At 48.0% G+C, this 19,121-nt stretch overlaps 1 protein-coding gene across 1 annotated transcript in view; it reads right to left on the bottom strand.

Annotated features, from left to right (window-relative positions):
* Positions 1–13,404, bottom strand: part of LOC104134739 (acid-sensing ion channel 2) — a 53,381-nt gene extending 39,977 nt beyond the window's left edge. Inside the window, exons 1-2 of the mRNA XM_009648319.2 lie at positions 13,396–13,404; positions 13,002–13,152 (exon numbers count right to left, since the gene is read on the bottom strand). Of these exons, the coding sequence (XP_009646614.1) occupies positions 13,002–13,152; positions 13,396–13,404 (160 nt within the window). The remainder of the gene's footprint in view (positions 1–13,001; positions 13,153–13,395) is intronic.
* Between the last annotated feature and the right edge of the window lie 5,717 nt (positions 13,405–19,121).

The following is a 19,121-nucleotide window of genomic DNA, read 5'->3' as shown; positions in this document are numbered from 1 at the left end:
CCTCCTTCTTCACTGACCTTGGTGTCTGCAGGGCTGTTTTCGCTCGCATCCTCTCACTTCTCTTCTCTCTCCGGCTACTGAGACACAACTGGTTTTTTTCCTTCTTAAATATGTTATCACAGAGGCGCTTCCACCATCTCTGGTTGGCTTGGCCTTGGCCAGTGGCGGACACCGGGAAAACTTCTAGCAGCTTCTCACAGAAGCCACCCCTGTAGCCTCCCCACTACCAAGACCTTGCCACAGAAACCCAATACACCCTGGAAGAGATGAGACTTTTCCTTTTGTACATCTATATTGGAGTGAAGGCAACGGCAATCGCTTCCCCTCTCCGCTGTTCATGCTCTCCAAAATATTTGAGTTAACGGCGTCATGTAGTATAATTTGTCACTTGGCCAAACTCCGCAGATGGCATTTCCCTCTCTTAATCTTTAGAAGCTTATCCTTAAATAGTAGTGGTGGAAGTAATAACCACAACAAAAATATTAAAATGGATAAACAGAACACAGTCGCGGCCCTCTTCTCTAAAAGCTCCCCAGTTTCGCAGGGTGGTTGGTAGCAAAATAGACATCGGTGGTGGCAGCACGCCAAAACCAACCCTAGATAGCCCCAAAATGCTTGGGATTTTTTTCCCAGGTAGTGATGCCTCTACATACCACGCAGCTCTAAACTAGCTCAGTTTTTATTGCTACATGGCTTTGAGAACTCAGTCTGCTGTCGCCGAGCAGGTAAGTCATCCAGCCCTGTCAACAGTCATGACCTGGCACACCTCGCGTTGCCAAAAAATGAAAAAGCATTAGAAATGTGTCCTGAAGCAGCAGAAGAAAGGGGGCCAAGTGCCAGCAGCACTGATCACCAGTAACATCACCCACGCATCGCCCTGCAGGGCAGGCAGGGCCAGCTCCTGCCAGGGTCCCCCATGGGTGCCAAGTGACCCGTCTCAACAGCCAGGGCTGGAAGAGCCCTGGTGAGGCCACCAAACCCAACCTCCTGCCCCAGGGCTGCATCACAGCAGTCCCAACCTCCTCCAATGGACCGTCAACTAACCTGTCCCTACAGCCTCCAGTGAAGATGGGCTTCCCTCATTCCATTATGGGCAAAAGGGACAACAGAAGGAGAAGACATCTTTCCAGGGCTTCACGCAGTGTCCTCCCCACCGCCCAAGTCCATTTGCCCTTCACCTACCCACCAGGGCTTGTCCCTCCCTTTCTCCCCAGCTTAGTCTTTCCCACACCTAAAGACTTACCACAGTTTCCCCATCATCCTCTCTTAAACCAGACAGTGTTGACTCCTTCCCTGTTTCAACCATCTCAAGCGAAGCCCCGCGCTGCTGCAGGTAACCATGCAGCAGAAGACCTCACGTGGCAGCAGGTGCCACCACCCTATCACCGCAACGGCTGCAGCTCCGGCAGCACAGACACAGCAGAGCTGATAAAGACCTTGCAACACTCACGCTTTTCTTCTCCCTTTTCATCTTTCCTCCACACATCCGACCATCGTGGATCTAGTAAATACAGCGGCAGAAATGCACTGCTCGCAGGCTGATGAGAGAGGAGCTTTGACTCTTTCCTGCCCTCCTTTTAACCTCCATAAAAGCTGAATAATTAATCACAACGCTTTTTTTCCCCCCTCTGCTCTTCTGTTCTGCTGAGATAGTCTTCACCTGCTCTCCAGCCATCCAGAAGCACGCTCTAGATGCTCTTTGCCATCTGTGATTCCTTTGAGCGCTTTGCATTACTGCAACGAGACACGGTGCAACCAGAGACAGCAGAGTTCTTCGACAGAGATGCTCAACATGGACCGTTGGCTATTTTGTCTTGTAAACAAGCAAGGAGGGTGCCGTAACTGAAAGGACAACGACAATTTGGTGATGCTGCCTGATGATGAAATGAGATGAGGTAAGGAGCGGCCACCAAGAGTTGCGGGAAACCTTAATGGAGCCCTCCTACATGGTGTGTGGGCACTGGGGTGCCTCGATTTCTTTCACAAAGTCCTGCATTATCTTAGGAAAGACATATTTTATTTGCTCCATATCTCAGGAAAGACAGATTACTTGCCCCTTCAGAGCTGGCCAAAGCAACGATGCTTTTAAGAGAAGACTGTTGGGCTCTACTCGTGTTGCTCAGCGCAACTGAAATGCTTCCAGAGCAGCTACAGGAGGGGAAAACCCTTCCACTGTCATCCTCAGCATGGCTTTACACCGCACGGGGACTACAGCAATTTGCCTTAGGAAGCACCTGGGAGGTCTCAAACATCAACCGGAGCCTGTGTTGCTACAGGCTGGACAAAGTCAGAGCAAAACGATGATCCCTGCACCAAAGAGATTAATACAATTAAATTTAATTAGCACTTGCAAAAGACTTTTATCTTCAAAGCGCTTTCTAGCCGCAAAATCTCCTGGTACCTCCGTGAGGTTGATTAGCATGCGCTGAGCTCTTCGTCTTCCAGGAGGGAAACGAAAACACTCGGGGAAGGGTCAAGCCCAGAGAGGGGGGTAACGACCTGGATTATCCTCACGTAAACCCAGTGCATCCAAAGAGCATCTCAAAACCTCACCAGAGTCACCAATATGTCACTCCCAGTGCTCAGAAAAAAAAAAAGCAATAAAAATCAGATGTTTGCAGGCACCGTTGCAGCTCCTGGGACAGCAAAGGCTGAGGCTGCGGACAGCAGCGCCCAAACCTCGTCACCTCGGTGCGAGTCACCCGGCCACCGGTCGACACCTGCAACATTGGCTATGCCAGGCTCTGTCCCATGTCTCCTTACCACCCCATGAATTCTCGCTATTTTGAGTGCTCATATTTCAGCTACAGACATTTAACTTTACACCCCAGCCACAAAGAGTCGAATGAAAGCTGCAGCATGCAATGCGTGTTTAATGCTGCATGGCGTTGCTTTGTAACACGTATCCGTTGATTTTAGGTGCCTTATCTCTGCTTTACCAGATTTCCCAAAGCCAGCTTCTAGTTTTCATTCCTTTAGTTTTGCCTTAGATGAACATTTCCTGACTTTGGGGCTTTTGTTTGTTTGGGTTTTTTTAAGAAAAGCTTTTGAAGCATCTACACCCCTTGAAGGATTTTCTCATGAAGTCATTGATACATATTTACAGCCTTCAGTTTAACAACATGATGTGACTGGGGACATCTGACTGTGCTTGCTAATACCAGTCCTAGAGAGGACAGAGCCTTGCTGTCACAGTCGCTCACACACCTTCGCCAACAGGAGCACGGGAATAGGAGCAGCTTTCCCACCCACGTCTTAACTGCTCTGCACATAGGTGTCTGCATAGGGGACTGGGTGCTGGGAAAGGAGATGAGACACCTGCAGCAGACAAGCACCGTGATTTTGTTTTGTTTTGTTTTTAATTCTGGGTCTCCAACTGCCAAATGGGCACAAATTGGACCTAGAGGACTTTGCATGATGCGCTGATTGCACCAGGATGGGTGGAAACGCACTCTGTAGACGAGCTCATGGGCCAGGACCTCAGCATCAAGCTCATCTTGGGGGCCAGAGGGGTTGATGGACAAAACACAGGGATGCTACCAACTCGCCTACGCTGCCTGGTGAGGAAATCCCTTGCAAAAAGCCCACAGGTTTCAGGCTTGTGTTTGCTTACCAGCTGCCAAAGCTGCTGAGATGCTCTTGATGGCTAAAAAAAGCACTCATTTGAGGCTCAGACATCCAAAAGCTTAAAGACTGGCTACGAATGAACATTTCCCCCCACTTATTAAAAACAACCAACCATTTGATTTTAATACCAAGTTGAAATCGCCATCACCCCCCGACCCCCACAAGACCTTTCACTCCACAAGCTGTGTTGGATGGCCAACATCAATCTTTGGGGCAATCTGAGCCTGGATCAGCCCCTAACAGTTCCCTGGGTGCATGGAACAGCATTACCTGCTACATCGCAAAAGAGAAAAAACAGCTTTTTCATCAACTGCGTTTGCTCTCTCCAGCTCCACGATAACATCGAGAGGCCCCGGAGAGCAATTCACCACGAACGGGAGTGTATCGGCGAAGTGACAACCTTAATGACACAGCCCAGACACAAAAACCCAAGTAACCTTTGAGCTGCCACTCTTCACTCCGGCGCTATTGATGAGTGCGCTCAGGCAAACATAATTAATTTCTAGTGGCAGTCTAATTTTGTGGATGCTTTGGTTGTCAGGGGGCTGGTGGAAGGTGGAAATAACGTTGACCTTTTCTCCCTGGGAAACCTGGCTAATTGAATGAATTCTTGCTCCCATTAGGAAAAGGTCCAAGATGCAGCACATTTTACACCTCCCTTTAGGTGACACCAACCAGCCTCCTAAAGGTCAAGCTGCCTTTGACGAGTTGATCCAAGATCGGTTTCCTATTGCAAAAAGGCAACGCGTTCTTCTGGCCTGAACCCCTTGGTGTTATTTATGCTCAAGGCCACTGCTGCTTTACAGGTACCATTTATCTCTTTGGATGTTCAAGTCTTCAGAAGGATGAATCAACCTTGTGTCATTAGGGTTTGGGGGTGTTTTTCTATTGCCTTGGCTAATTATTGCTGCCCGGTAATGCTAAACCTTCGCATCGTGTCAAATAAAGCAGCATTCTCCCTTTGCAGCACCGACTGCGGTTCAACAGAAGTCGTTTCGTGGTAGCTAATAGCTTGTATTTAAGCAAGAGGAGATTTATGCACGGGAAGCTCTACTTCATTTTGCAGAAAAGGACGTAAGCAAGGAGGATAACTTGACTCTCTAAGGATGAGTTTGATGTCAGGCAACGAATTACTATCCTAATTCAATCTTCTTTGTCGCTTTTATGGGCTCTTGCTGCAGATTGTCATCTAAAATATTCCTGGCACAGAGGTGTCTGTGCAGGGCTCTGAACACAGCGACTGCCACCAGTCAACCTCGCAGTTTCGCAAACAGCCGCTACACGAGGCTCGCCCTTGGCGATGGGGGCCATCAGGTTCATGGCTGTGTGGCTGTCTTGACTTACTCAGATGTGGATTTTGAGCCTTTCGGGGGCCCTACGCTCTTGCGAAAAATTGAAATCCAATGCTAGCCAAGATTCATTGCTCTGGCTTGCTGGGAGACTGGGTGGGAGAAGAGCCGGGGAGGGATGTCCACCACCACGGCATCACCAAACATGCGCATCGCCCTGCCAACGGTTGGGAGCCAACAGCTGGCGAAGCCCCACACGCAGCTGAGAGCAAGGTCGCCCACGGCCGCATCCCCTGAAGACCACAAATAAAGCTGCAGTGAAGATGCGAGCACGTCTTATCTGGCATTCCTTAATAAAAGATGAGCTGAAGCGAATCACAAGGGAAAGCTGTTAATTCAGGATCCCGGGATGCTTCTTTTGGAATAACAGAGGGCATTAAGCCAAGCGCCCTGGTTAAATGCCAGGCAAAGCTGTCTCCCTCCCAGCTCCCCAAGTCCCCGCCTGAGTCTCCAGATTAATTCAGTATCATTTTCTCCATCTTGAACCATCATGTATTCATATTGTGAATAATAAAAGCCTTTTTACTCTTTCCTCCTTCCAGAGGGAGCAGCATTTGATCCGCCTGCGCTCTTACACGTACACACGGCTTGTTTAATCCGCTGGTGAAAATGCTGAAAAGTGCTGGAGAAGGCAAGTTCCCCTTACACACACCTTGCCCTGTCTTTCTTCTTCCCCCCACTCTTCCACCCACCCCTTTCCTTTTTTACTTTAATTGATAAATGAAATTGAGAACCAACCCTTCCAAGGCAAACAAGAGTTTCATCTGCAAAAAAGCTGCCCTAAGGCAGCCGCGGCAGCACGCAGGAGGCAACTGCTCGCAACATCCCCGTAATGGAAAAGAAATTGCCAAAGCTCCAAGAAGCCCTGCAGTCAGCGCTAACACACGGACTTGGAGGAAGCGGTTTCGCGTCTTAAAACGTGCTCAGGGTTTTGCATGAACACACGTAGGGGATATCCCCATGCAAGCCATCACCCACCGCTGCCATAGCCCACCATCCCACCAGGGCACGTACACATCACTTCTTCCATTCCCAGGTCATTTCCTACTTATTTTGTATTTACAGAAGAGCTCTGTGTTAATTATAATTATTCCACTTTGAACTCCACAAGCGGTGAATGAAGCAGAAGCACAAACCGGTGCCTTTTTTCCTTTTTCCCAAACTCTGCGCCAGTGGCTCAAAGCCTGCGGATGATTCCCCCTGGTGTAAATCCAAACCTTGGGACTACACCAGGCAGCCTCCTCCACCACTTGAATTCAGATCTTTTGTACACAAAAAGAGGCCTGGATTTATGAAGAACCGCTGCTAATCATATTAATATGCAGAAGTAAATGACAGTGAGTGCTTTGTGCCTCCCCACAGCTGGCAAATCAAATGCTCCAGGGTTTGGGCTTATTAATGGGCCATGCACAGAGGCTGCACAGCTGGAGACCGAGTGCCAGGGCTGGGGAGGTTTTAGGGAAGCGGGGGGGGGAAATCTGACCCCTGAACTGAACCAACTGTCCCTCCTTGCTGTAAAAATCCTTGCAATAAGTTGTTGCCATGCAGCAGGAACAACGCTCCGCAGACCCATCTCAGATGCTGTTTAAATCTGTTTTGCCTGGCAAGAAATCCTAAAGGGCAGGGGGAAAAAAAAAAGAAAAAAAAGAAAAAATAAATAAAAAAAAAAATCACCGAAACCATGGAAACACTCAATTTGTGCCTGCATCAGTGAACTTTTGTGAGACAAATTTTCCAGGGTTGGCAGCGTTGGCTTCCAGCCACCCACACCTACTTGGGGTCACCCTCACCCCCTCCAAGTCCTCTCTGCAGTGGTTTGGCTGCAGGATCCCCAAAACTGTCAGGGCTTTTGTGAGCAATGGGAAGGAACAGCCCTGTCTCGAGCCAAAAGCATCGCCGCGGTGCTGGTTGCAAGGAGTGAATGTGGAGGATTTGTGCTGCAAATCCTTTTGAATCTGGGGCGGGTCCTGGAGGTGCTCCACTACAGATATTAAAACCCAAAGCTGGCAGCAGATCCCTCAACACAGCCCTGATCACCTATTCTTCACCAGAAAAAAAGCCACCGGAGAGGCACCTTCTCTAAAATACAACCTACCCCAAGCTGTGCACCAAGAAAGGCAGCGAAGCTCTGATGTCCCAGGGCATGTCTCTGCTCTGCAAGCATCCCACCGCGAGCTGGTCCCCAGGGAGATGCAGCTGGAAGAAGGTCAGGGCTGGCTGAGAAGCGCTGCTCACCATGGCAGGGAGGCACCACCGTCACTTTTTCCCCCTTTTTGAGACTCGAGGAAGACCCAAACAGCCCTTCCCAGAACAGCCAGCAGCCGCAAACAAATCCGAGCTAACTTCTACACCGTCAGGTCTTGTGTGAAGACCCCGGTTCAAAATTAAAGCCACGCTAATTCAATTTATCTAAATTCAATTTGGAAATAGAAAGAGATCAGCGGAATTAAGGCGGCTTTAATGAGGAAGAAAAGCAGCGGCATGGAAATTCAATGCCACGGAAACCACCTGCACCTCTGGCTAATTTGGATTAATGCTACAGACATGCCTCAGCTCCCCCCGCAGCGATGCCCGGAGGGAGGGCGCGCATCCAGCGCCTCGGGCATGGCAGAGGTCGGTCCCCGAGCTCCCACCGCACACCGTCGGCTTTTCCTTTTCCCAAACCACAACCCCCTGGAGAGGGGCTTTCTCCAGCTGCCAACAGATGGTTTTCCACTACATCACCATTTGATGGCAGGGGCTGGTACACCCCTCTCTGCATGCAAAAACCCTGCTGGGAAGCAAAAAATAAATTGCAATCACAACGGGTTGGGTGTGAAGGTAACAGGCTTGAGCTCTTCCTCTGAGTGACCCAGATCAAAAGTCTTGCTCCTAGCCCGTGTTTTTTTATTGAGTTAAATAATAACAGCCCATAATCCTACGTGATAGCCTCTTAAGTGGATTGAAGCCTCCAGCTGTATAGATTCCATGCTGCTGCTTAGCGTGATTTTATAGCGCGTTTCTCATCCCCCCCCCCTTTTTTTTTATTCAGCGTGTTACGCGATTAATTGTTCTGAAATGCTCATCTTTATCCAACAATTCCTGAAACACAGACGCAGAACTCTCCCATTGTATTTCTTATTTACAGCCCTGTAGCCTGAGTGATTTCCAATTTACCGCGCTGCTATATTAGGTCAATATATAATACCCGGGGCCGCTCCGGAAAGATTAACCAGAAGTGGATTCTCTTTCCAATCAAATAGCCACCGCTATAAATTAGAGTTTCTTTTACTATATTTGATTGCGTTTCTGCCACTTCCCCTATCAAGCGCAATAAAGCAAACACCCTCCGCAGCCCCGCCGCTCCCCGGCGCCCCATCTTGCGAGACGAAGATGCGTAACCGCGGAATTTGGGAGACTCCGTGCCATATGTATGACTGGCTGCAGCTTCCACCTACGCCGCTCCGAGTCGGCGGTTTGCCGTTTCCCCCTCGGTTACTGGAAAGAGTTTTCCCTGGTATAAATGTTTTCCATCTTGCATCTTACCTCCACGCAAGGTTTTTTGTTTCTTTGCATCATGATTCCCACCCGGAATATTTACAGCTTTCTTTAAAGCACAAAAGTGATGTGAAGACTTCAGCCACGGATTATTTTCCCATTCTTTTCATGCCTAGTATGCTCGTGGTTGAAATAAACCACTAGAAAACATAAATTCTGGAAGTACAACATGCAAAAGACAGAGATTTCCAGTTCTTTTTCTTTTTCTCGTCATTTTTTTTTTTCACGCGCCTCAGGATTTTGACAAGTCCTGACACAATATTTTTGCACACCCAAAGATGGCAAGGCTGCCTGATGCCACGACATCCAGACACAGGCAAAATACCCTTTTCTTTGCGCTTGAAATTCCAGACTGAAGCAGTCTGTGTACGCTTGCTATTCCAAAATTAGACTGCACATAAATTTCACATGTTCAACTAACGGGCCTGCATAGGCAGGGAGACAAGCAAAAGGTCTATTTTTCTATTACAGGCAACTTTTAGACAAGATATTTCAGCTTCCCCAGCTATTAATGGATACTCAGAAAGGGCCTTTTTAGAATGACAGTACACTCGTTTTGTTTGCTGAGTCAGTAACAATTAAATCACTTTTTGTGTTACAAAGCATACACCAATATGACATGGTGGCAGCAGCTCCTGGAGCAGCCCCATCCCAAACTACAAACCAATATTTTTCTTCTTTGCTTCTTATTTGAATTGCAAAGAGCAGTTTAAAAAAGAAAGCAGAGATCCTGAGGCGTGCAGCCAGCAGCAAAATGTGGATTTTTGAGTCCACGCGCCAACTATTTTCATGCGGGGCTGTGAAGGAGAATGTGGTTTTAAGCATCTCCAAATTTGGAGCAAAAAGCAAAGCAGCTAACGGGACTAAATACAGAATAAAATGCCACCGTTTAGACTTGGCATTGATAAAAATCAGCCCTGCATCCAACAGAACCACAACTGCTCTGTGCCAACGAGGGTCTGAGGGACCCAGGGTGCAGGAGGAAAGGTCCCCTGGGGTGTCCCAGCCATGGTTGGGATGGAGAGGCAGTGAACTAGGGCCTGGAGGGTTCTTCGGGTGGCTGTTTTCTACGGGACAGACCCTTGCGGGAAGCATGAACCAAGGCCACCACGATGGGCCACAGAAATGTTTATTTTTCCATGTGAAGACCTCCCTGTGGTGATGGAGATTTGTCCACCTTCGGCATCTGTGAAGCCCTAACGCAAACTCCATGTCTGAGACAGCAGTTCGGTGGGGGCAGCTCCAGATAGCTCTGGGAAACCTCAGATTGACATAGGACAACCAGCTGGGAAAGGAAATGGTGGAGCAGTAACGTTTGAGGCACATGGCATAAGTTGGAAACTGGAGAAAAAAAGTCAAGTAACTCAACTACTTAAACATTGCCTAAGAGGCAACTAAAAGAGCAGCTGCTGGGTACAGGATGGCTACTGGGAAAATGGAGTAGCAAAACCAGTCTGTAGAAGTGTCTGAAGAATTAAGGAAGGAATGGAACAGCTCAAGTTATAATGGAGATATGCACTCAACTCCTTCCATGCCGGAGGTGTTCCCATGGCTGGACCTCCCCGTGTCTACACCCCATGTCTGCCCCCATCCCTCTCCATAGCAAGGGTTGAAGTTCACTACTAAGAGCCGTGTGCCCTTGACAAAGCTCTTCATTGGAGAGCCAAGTTTGTGCAGTCCCAGTGGTAGCAGCTGAGGAGATTTAATTCCAAACACATTTACATTATTATGCAAATATTTGGAAATCACCAACTCCTTCACTTACCTACAAAGAGCCGAGTTAAGTGTTTCCATGGGAACAGCAACTATTAACCACTATAGTTAATATGTTTACTCTGGTAGTGTCCAGAGAGCTCAATGAAGATTGAAGACAGCTTGTACAAGGTGCTCTACGAATGTGGAGGATGAAAAAGTCTCTCGTTGAAAGGCAAAGATTAATGTTTTATGAGCTTCAAAGTCAAGTAGCAGTTCTACCTGGACCTGTAAGAACATGGCCAAATTTGCTTGCAATGAGTCCAGGAGCGTTTCCTACACCATTTAACCAAACCAAGAGCCCTATTTTATATAGTTTTGCCTTGATTCCTACAGCATTTCATGGTCAGACAGAGAACTTAATAACTATCCCAGCGCAATCCAGTCCCGTAATATCAACCCAGTTCTAGGGATGTGAGAATCCCTCCCTATGCCTCTAATATTTAGCTGAGTAAAATTTAAGTTAAATACATGTGAGATTAGCAGTGGTGAGGTCACGGAGGGCAGGACATCACCAGGGGCATCCTGAAAATAAAAGGGGTGCATTGCTCCCTTCCATGTGGACAAAAGTCAAGTCTGGACTCAAAAGACCCTAAAAGCCATAAGATTTCTGAAAAAAAAATGAATGCATTTGGGGTTGGGTTTTTTCCCCCCCTCAAGTCCACCGCCACAGCCAGGTTTCAAGCATCTCTGCCACATGCAGGGCTTGAAAGTTGTCTCAAGAGAGTGACCAGAGCAGAAACTGCCATCCTACTTAACCTCTGGATGATGGTGATGCTCATAGACGTGGAGGTACCAGACTGGAAACCTCCCCCCGCTGCCGCAGGCTCTCCTGCCCAGCTTCCCTGCCAGATGGCAAGAACAAGACCTGGTTAATCCTCCTCCCTCATCTTTTGTCCGCCCAATTTATTTCTCCACTTGCTTCTTTCTTTTTTTTTTTTTTTTTGCCTCCTGTGTAACGGGAGTCTGGTTTGTCCAGCCGAGACTGATCCACTTTTCCCAGCATCGCAGCAATAGAAGAGTACAGCTCTAAAGGCAGCACACTTCTGGATGGGTTCCTCCTAAAGGTTCTCCAAACGGCAGCTCCAAAAAGCAAGCCTAAAGTGAGAACGGTGTGACAAAAGGTCTGTATCTCCATGGGGAACCTCAGAGGGGTCCAAAACCCAACAAGGTTGAACATACAGAGCCTGCGGAGTGGCTCTCCAAGCCTGCTCCATCCCTGCAGTGGTTTCCTACCCCCAAGGCTCCCCCAAGGCAGCCCGTAAGCGATAAAGCATCAGAGATGGAAAATGCACTTCATCTTCCCGCTGTGTTGTGAACCTGTTTTGCCTATAGAAGGACAAGACTTCAAACAAATGCAAGAAGTCAGAAACAATTATCTCGAATCACCGTCTCCTCCCCCTCAACTGGGCCAGATCAGGCTGACTTTGACTATGAGAGAAAAACTGGAAGGCAAAGCTGTTGCTATAAAAGCCTGTGCAATTTTAAGTGATTGACGTGACCGTGGGAAATCTGTTTAAATCGTATGAATCAAACACCACACAAATAAATTTTAAGTTCTGAATGAACGCAACCAACTCCCCTCTTTGCTATTGAGCAGAAGTTTGAAAAGTGCTGGAAGGGGCTCATTTTCACAGGACGATGGAGCAATGGTGACACAAAACCTCAAGTGATATTTGCTCCTCTCCCTTTCCCAATACCCAAAAATAAACACCACCTCATCCTGAAAAACTCCAACTGCACTGCTCTGCCTTGCAACTGCCAGGGAACCTGAGAGGCTGGCCATTTCTCCAACATTTTTTTGGATGTTTTGTTTAAAATGTCAACATGGGCTTGTGAAAACTGCAGCCACCGCTGCTGAAGAACTGATAAGGCTTGCTCTAAACTGGTGTCTTTGGAGGCACGAGTCGCTCCCCACCCTGTCCCCTGTCCATGCCACCTCTCTTGCAGAGTCCAGCCTCCTACCTCCTGCTTTTGTGTCTGGGTTCATTAAAGAAACTGGCACCAGCACTGCCAGCCACTTCCACCGTGGCAGCTCAGTTGGGATGACGGGAGCTGCTGAGCTGCCCTTGCAGGAGGCGGCGTTTCCACGTCCACTCCGAGTGCTGCCATCCCAACCCATGAGACCTGCGAGACAGCACACAGCCCCAGCACCTTCTGCCCTCCTCTGTGGCAGGACTACAGGCAGCACACCGGCTCTTCAGAAGATGCCCAACCCAGTTGGGTTCAATCCCAAATGCTCCAAGTGCAATGAGCTGAGCCCTTGGTCCACCCAGGCAGCACTAACTCACACAAACACAACAAGCAGGGCAACGAATGTCCCCAAATTTCAAGGAGGAAGAAAACACAGACAGCAGCTGGAGGTCCACCTTGAATGTGGCCTCCCAAAGATGCCTTTCTAGGGAAGAGGGACATGCTGGAGCATGTGAAGGAGACACAACACTTCTTGTCACCCACAACTGCCCACCCTTGTCCCAGGCCAAGTGATGACACTCCTGTTCGGCACCCCAAACTTTGGTGCCAAGACACCCAAGTCCAGCACTCAACTGATGAGCTGAATTATAGAAATGCTGGTCCCAATTGGCAGTCACAGGCACTGAGAAGAAAAGCAACTCATTTCCGTACAGACTGGGTTCCTCTTGCTTTCAAGAGCCATTAGGTTTAGACATTGGTTGGGGAGGATGGGATGGTCATTCCAAAACGTGCATGTTTGTAGGAGGAAAAAGAAGGTCTTACCTGTTTCTCCCCATATTGGCAAATATTCATCCTGCTGTATGTCTAGCATGATTTCCAGTCCATTGCCTGTCCCACCCTTAACTGTGGTAAGAAGAGGCCGTCCTTCTTCTCCTGAGTTAAACATGTAGCATTTCCCATATTTTGTAAACACCTGCGAGGAGAGAAGAGAGAAATAACATAATATTTCCCATATAATCACTGCCTCTTCCCACCTGAACGCAGGCAGAGGGATGAGAAACAGCCACGCGCCGCAGCTTGAAGGGAAATGTCTGCAGATAAATCTAATCTGGTTTAATCATTTCGCGTGTTGTGTTCTCCTTACAGAAAATAAAAGATGGAAGAGAGGAAGGGAAAGCCATTTTAGAGCAGTGAACAAATGGCTTCAGCAGCTCACCGGAGTCATATCGCATTAAGTCTCCGAGAAACACACGTACACGCTGTGTTTGAGCTTGTACTAAAATACAACGCAATTCCTCAGTTTCATGCAAGGCACCTCAGTCCACCACTGCTGCATGCTCAGGGCTGCAGACCTAGAGGTAGGCTCATCCCCAAAGGATGGGAACGCCAGCATTGAAGCCCACGCTTACTCCATACCCATCCGTCTGCTGAATATCAAACCCTGTAGGCACGGCTCATACCCACTGCTCTCCACCCAAAGGGAGCAATGTGAACGATCCTCGTGCTCTCTCAACAAAAAAAAAAAATGCAATATCCCATACATTCCTCACTCTACCACTACTTGGCAAATAATAAGAGTTAAAAACACTTGGACAAATGAGGAAAGATTTCCTCCATCACTTTTGCTCTTTCTTTAGTTTAATTTTGGCCCATCTCTTGAATGAAACTCTGGGCAAAGCCCAGGTGGGGGCTGCCAGGACACCAGCATCTCTGCAACGCGGAATGGACATGGGTTTCCAAGTGAGGTGGACATAGGCTTCCAAGAGAGGTGGACATGGGCTTTCAAGTGAGGTGGACATGGGCTTCCAAGTGCAGTGGACACGGGCTTCCAAGCACAGTGGACATGGGCTTTCAAGTGGGGCAGCTCTTGGTGGGGCAGCAGAGATGTGACACCTTCGATTGCAGTGGCACTGACAGCCTCGGGCATTGACACGTCCTGCACTCAGCCTTCCCCTGAACTGGGAGAACATGCAGAAAACCAAAGATTAAACCAGAAGTCCCTCCTACGCCTTGCACTGACAGACCGGGGGACAAGCAGATGTGCAGAACTTCTTCCTATACTAAGAGAGGATAAAATGGCTCAGAGCCATTTAGAAATCCCCTAAATATCGCACGTGGTGACTCCTGACAAGCACCAGCATGAAACGGGGAGCATGAGTTGTCTTCAGGTCACTCTGGTGCTTCACAGCTCCGGACAGTCCAGGTTTTGCAACCAACAAACACCAGTAATGAAAATTCAGAGCAAAGGGAGGCCAGCACCAAGCGGCACGTTGGCTGCAGTCCCATCAGAAATCACAAGTTGCTAACGCAGTTGCTGAGATCATACGACCCCAAGATGATTCATAAAACTAAACAGAAGCTGGATTCATCAGCAATTTATTCCCCTCAAATATTGACATATGCCTTATAATCACAGCATCAGGGAAGCAGGTGAAAAAAAAGGGAAATACGAAATCACATTCAAGTTAAAAACCTTCAACCAGCGCAAAAGGGATGCAGAGAATATGAAGTGTTTGCAGGGAGAAAAAAAAATATGCCCTTTAATAAAGATTTTATATCTGAGTGAAAATCCCATTTTAATACTTGACTGACCTATTAAACCATTCAAGCTGGAAAGATAAGCTGAACAACAGTAAGCCTGTGTTAGCAGACAGTGCCTGTAGATGGGTTTTCCCAGGTAGGCTTTGAAGGCAGAAGTCAAAAATATCTAATTAGGATAGTTTAAATTCAGCAAGGAGAAAACTTACATTAGTGAAAAATCACGGGACAAGCAAGCTTATATCGAGAGCGACAGCGCATCCTAAATGCTGAGTAAGGATTTAGATGCTGATGGACCCAGTGCAGTCTTTAGCCAAATAAATCCAGGCAATTTTATGGGGCTTTTTATACGGCCCTCTGCAGCTGTAAAATTCTAAGTGGAAAACCTCCAGTTCGGGCATGTTTATCCAACAAACAAGATCTAAAGTGACAGGGGCCCGAGGCTCACTTCAGCTGCATGTCTGGGACCCCAATCCCAGAAAAAGAAATCAAGTGGTGACTTGAAAAGGAAGGGACGGTCCTCCACCCCCCGCTCCACCCTCAGCAAGCAACCGCCCACGTCCATGAGAGGCTGCTGCCCACGGCCAAGAGCTCATCTGCCATGACTTTGGCAGATGTTTCTCTTGCCCAGCAGGAGGTGGGAAACCTGCCCAGTTGTACACAACCTGGGATGTGTTGACCCACATATAGAAGAAATGCAACTGCTTCCCGGCCCCACATCTGCTCCTGAGCAACGGCAAGGTCAGGGGACTATCCGACACACAGCTTAAATCCAGGTGTTGCTGGCATCATCTACATCGCTTCTAGGACTCTGCAAGGAAATGCTTCCAAGGAAGCCCAGTGATTTTCTGCTGCTCCTTAGGGCCACCAACAAGCGCAGATCCTCATTAACACTCCTGGTGCATATCCACCCTTTCATCTCCGCAAATCAGGCAGTTCATTATGGCTTTGTATTGCCAAATTCTACACCAGAGCCATGATTGTGATACAATGGAGAACATGAATGCTTGTCCTAATGGGGAATCAAGCACCTCTGAAGCACCCAGAGCCAGCAAACAGCATGAAAACTTTGGGGTAGGATCACCACCATGCTAGACTTGATTCAGGGCTTTTCAATCCTTTGGACCAATTTGAGTCCAGTTTCATGTACTGGGTGCCCATCTGGGCTGGAGCACATCTTTCCACTAAGTTCCATCCACAAGGAGATGAGCCCAAGTGCTCCAAGGCAGCTCCCTCAATGCAAACCAAAGCATGGTAAGCAGGGACAGTTGGGAGGTTCACTCCCAAAGCACATTATTGATCCAACTAAACCCCATGTAGATGCCTTCACTCAGGATTTGAGCTGGCTGTGTGCTCTGCTCCCATTGCTCACCTCCAGCAGCCCTCACTGGGTGACCACCTCCAGAGCTAAGATGACCCAAGCCTGAAAGCACAGAGAATTGAAAATCAAAGAGAATAAACTGAGGAGAATGAAATTAGAACCTTTCCCTGCAGGACAAGGTTGCTTGCAGGGACCCTATGAGAGAGGCAGCTGTGAGCCATGAGCAGTGTTAATGCTCAAGCAGCGACCAGGGATGCCTTCAGGCAATCTTCTGCTAGGCTTAGCCCTGCTCCCAGGCAGAAAGGAGTCACAAATACATCAAACAAACAAAAACCCAAACAAGACAGACAAAGAAAAAAGGGAAAGAAGAAAGTCACCCTGCTCACTGCAGCCAGAGCCCTCCCTAGAAGCCCCTGAAGAAGCCCCCTAGAAGACCTCTTGCAAGCTTCTGCAATACAGTCCCAGCAGTCACCACCCAATATATACAACGCGCCACACGGAACAGCAGCTTCACCTCTACGGACAGCCTCTCCACGTCCCAGAAAACACATCCTATCCATCCTGTTCTCCACTGACACTGCATGGAGCAAGCACCTTTTGGAGCATGGACATGGTGTTTAACCTCAGCCTGAAAACACCAGTGGCCGCTTCACAGTGATGAAGGCTTTGAGGCCGATAGGCTTGCTTGGGACGGAGTTGTGGAGAGAAAGCAGCCATTAAAGAAAGCCACGTGGGGTTCATTTTTCCTCCACAGCACAGCTCCCATGGGATGCCCATGCCTCACCACCTTCTCCTTTCAAACCCAGGGCAGGTTCCTTCCACCTCCTCTGCTGGGAGAAGCCCTGGGCAGCATGTGGACAGTCTCTTACCAAGCCATATAGATATGTCTCATATATATATATATATATATGGCATCCCCAAGTATAAAAGTTCCCTGCACGCAGCCAGGCTGTGCTCACCAGGGCCCCATGCCCAACCGCAGAGGCACAGGACAACCGTGGGTGCCTCCCTCTCCAGCCTCAACCACCAGGTTTTCCATCTTTCTTTATAAAAGACTATTTATAACAGCATGTAAAAAGACGTTGCCAAGTTCAAAAATCCATATGCATTCATTTCAACTCCCGTTAAACGGGGTTGTGCTGTTCCTCACCTTCTCACCTTTGCTGTGAGTGATTATGTGGGAAGATACAACTTTTTTTTTTTCAGGGGATCCTCTTGGTTTCAGGCTCTTTTGGGCTCCCTGGTAACAGGGAAGGATTCAGAGCATTATCAGATCATCAGGATAAAAGGATGGAGGTGTTTGGAAAGGGTAACATCGGTATGTACTAACTGCCTGACAGACCCCAGACAGCAAACACGAAGCAAAGCAGAATGATTTAAACCCAGTTTATTTGTGTCAGGGGTAAAGAGCACTCCTTGCTGTTAGTAATGGTTTAACACGCAATAAAAAGAAGGTCCAGCACAAGCCAGAAACAAAAATACAAACATGTACCTTGAGACTCATCTACAAAAAATACCAATTTTTTTCTCTGATGGATCACTTGTTACTTTTGACGGGTCCTCCAAAAATCCCCGTTTAAGTACAAGGGTAAACACGTTCAAGATCTGTCAAATAGTATTTGAGTGTCAGGATCAGCCCTTCTTTAGCATGTAAAGGGAAAAATGCGTACCCTGTGAAATGAAAAAGCAGAGCATGGGGATCTCAAACAGATTCCACGTATGAAAGAGAAGCCACTGCCATCAAAAGCTCTGAGACGCCAAGGTGTATCCTGCTGCGCGTCAAACCGATAGGGCAAAAAAGACTGATACTCAAAACGCAAGCAAGCCTGACCAGAGTAATAGAGAAAAAGGTATTTCACAGTTTATAACCAGCACACACAGGACAAGCATATCTACTGATAAATTATCCTTTCAACACAGAGCAAAATGATGGTAAAAGCAAGTAATTTGAAGTCTGTAAATTACTTTTCTAAATCCAGACAAAGACGCAGGCTCGAGCTCACTGACAAGGCAAGACGTTCGTTGTCAGATTAAGGTACTAACCATGGAAAAAAGAGCAAATCAGCCTCCTTCACAATCATTTTCTCCACAACTGTGGTACACAAAGGTTCAGCGACACGTATCCTATCAAGCCATGTCAAACGGTGTTGTGGACAACAGAGCAGAAAGGAAAATAAAGGGACTTTCCAGAGAGGTCCAGGAGAAGGGGAACACGAAGCCAGAAGGGCCTGGGGAGAATGGAGATGGGTTTGGGCAGGAACGCATCTGCGATGATGGGAAAAAGATCTTGTTTAGGAAGAAAGAAGACCTTATTTCTGAGGTTTTGGCACAGCAATACATTCCCACAGCTACCAGTTCTCCCGTGGCACCTGCTGAGCCGGCGGCGGCATCGAGCCACGTCATTATTTCACTCAAGGTGCGAGGAACAGCATGGTCCGGTTGGCTCCATGCAAGCGCATCACGATGGTCCATTTGTGTGCACCCTGGCAGGAGGCAGCGGTACGTTATTTAAAATGAAGCGATGGCTGTGAAGAGCAAATCACAACAGATGCCGACAATAAACAGGTTTCTGAAGCGTCAAATCCCAAGAGGATCTCTTTCCAAAGGAGAACAAGACTGTGATGACAGCCTGGTAAGGAGGGAATTCACACCGAACGGGCAGAAAGGACTTCATCTCCCTTCCAAACTGAAGTGCAGAAGGAAAGAAGGAATGAAGTCCCTATCTGGCGCAGAGGGGGACGCAAGCCTAACCAGGGTGTCCTCTTCATTGGAGAGGATTATGTACCGCAGTCCTGCAAAAACACTGGGGAATACAAAAATCTCACAGACCCATGTATCCAAAAGGTGACTTGGTCGGTCAGTCTCAAGAGACCGTAAGACAAGGCATGGCTCTTTCAAACGTTAACGTAAACCAGGAGGCATACGGGTGATGCACTTTGATATCTTCTCCCCCCTCCAAGGGTAGTCATGGATTTCTCTTTAAATTCGTGTTTGGTTTGTATTATCAGAAACCTGGCAGAGAAGCATGTCAGACAAGCAAAATATTATCCATCCTTCATGGTGTCAGGTTTAATCTCGCAACA

The sequence above is a fragment of the Egretta garzetta genome, unplaced genomic scaffold, assembly GCF_000687185.1.
Source record: "Egretta garzetta isolate BGI_Z169 unplaced genomic scaffold, ASM68718v1 scaffold1051, whole genome shotgun sequence".
Taxonomy (NCBI): Eukaryota; Metazoa; Chordata; class Aves; order Pelecaniformes; family Ardeidae; genus Egretta; species Egretta garzetta.
This window is presented reverse-complemented; position numbering and strand designations above follow the sequence as displayed.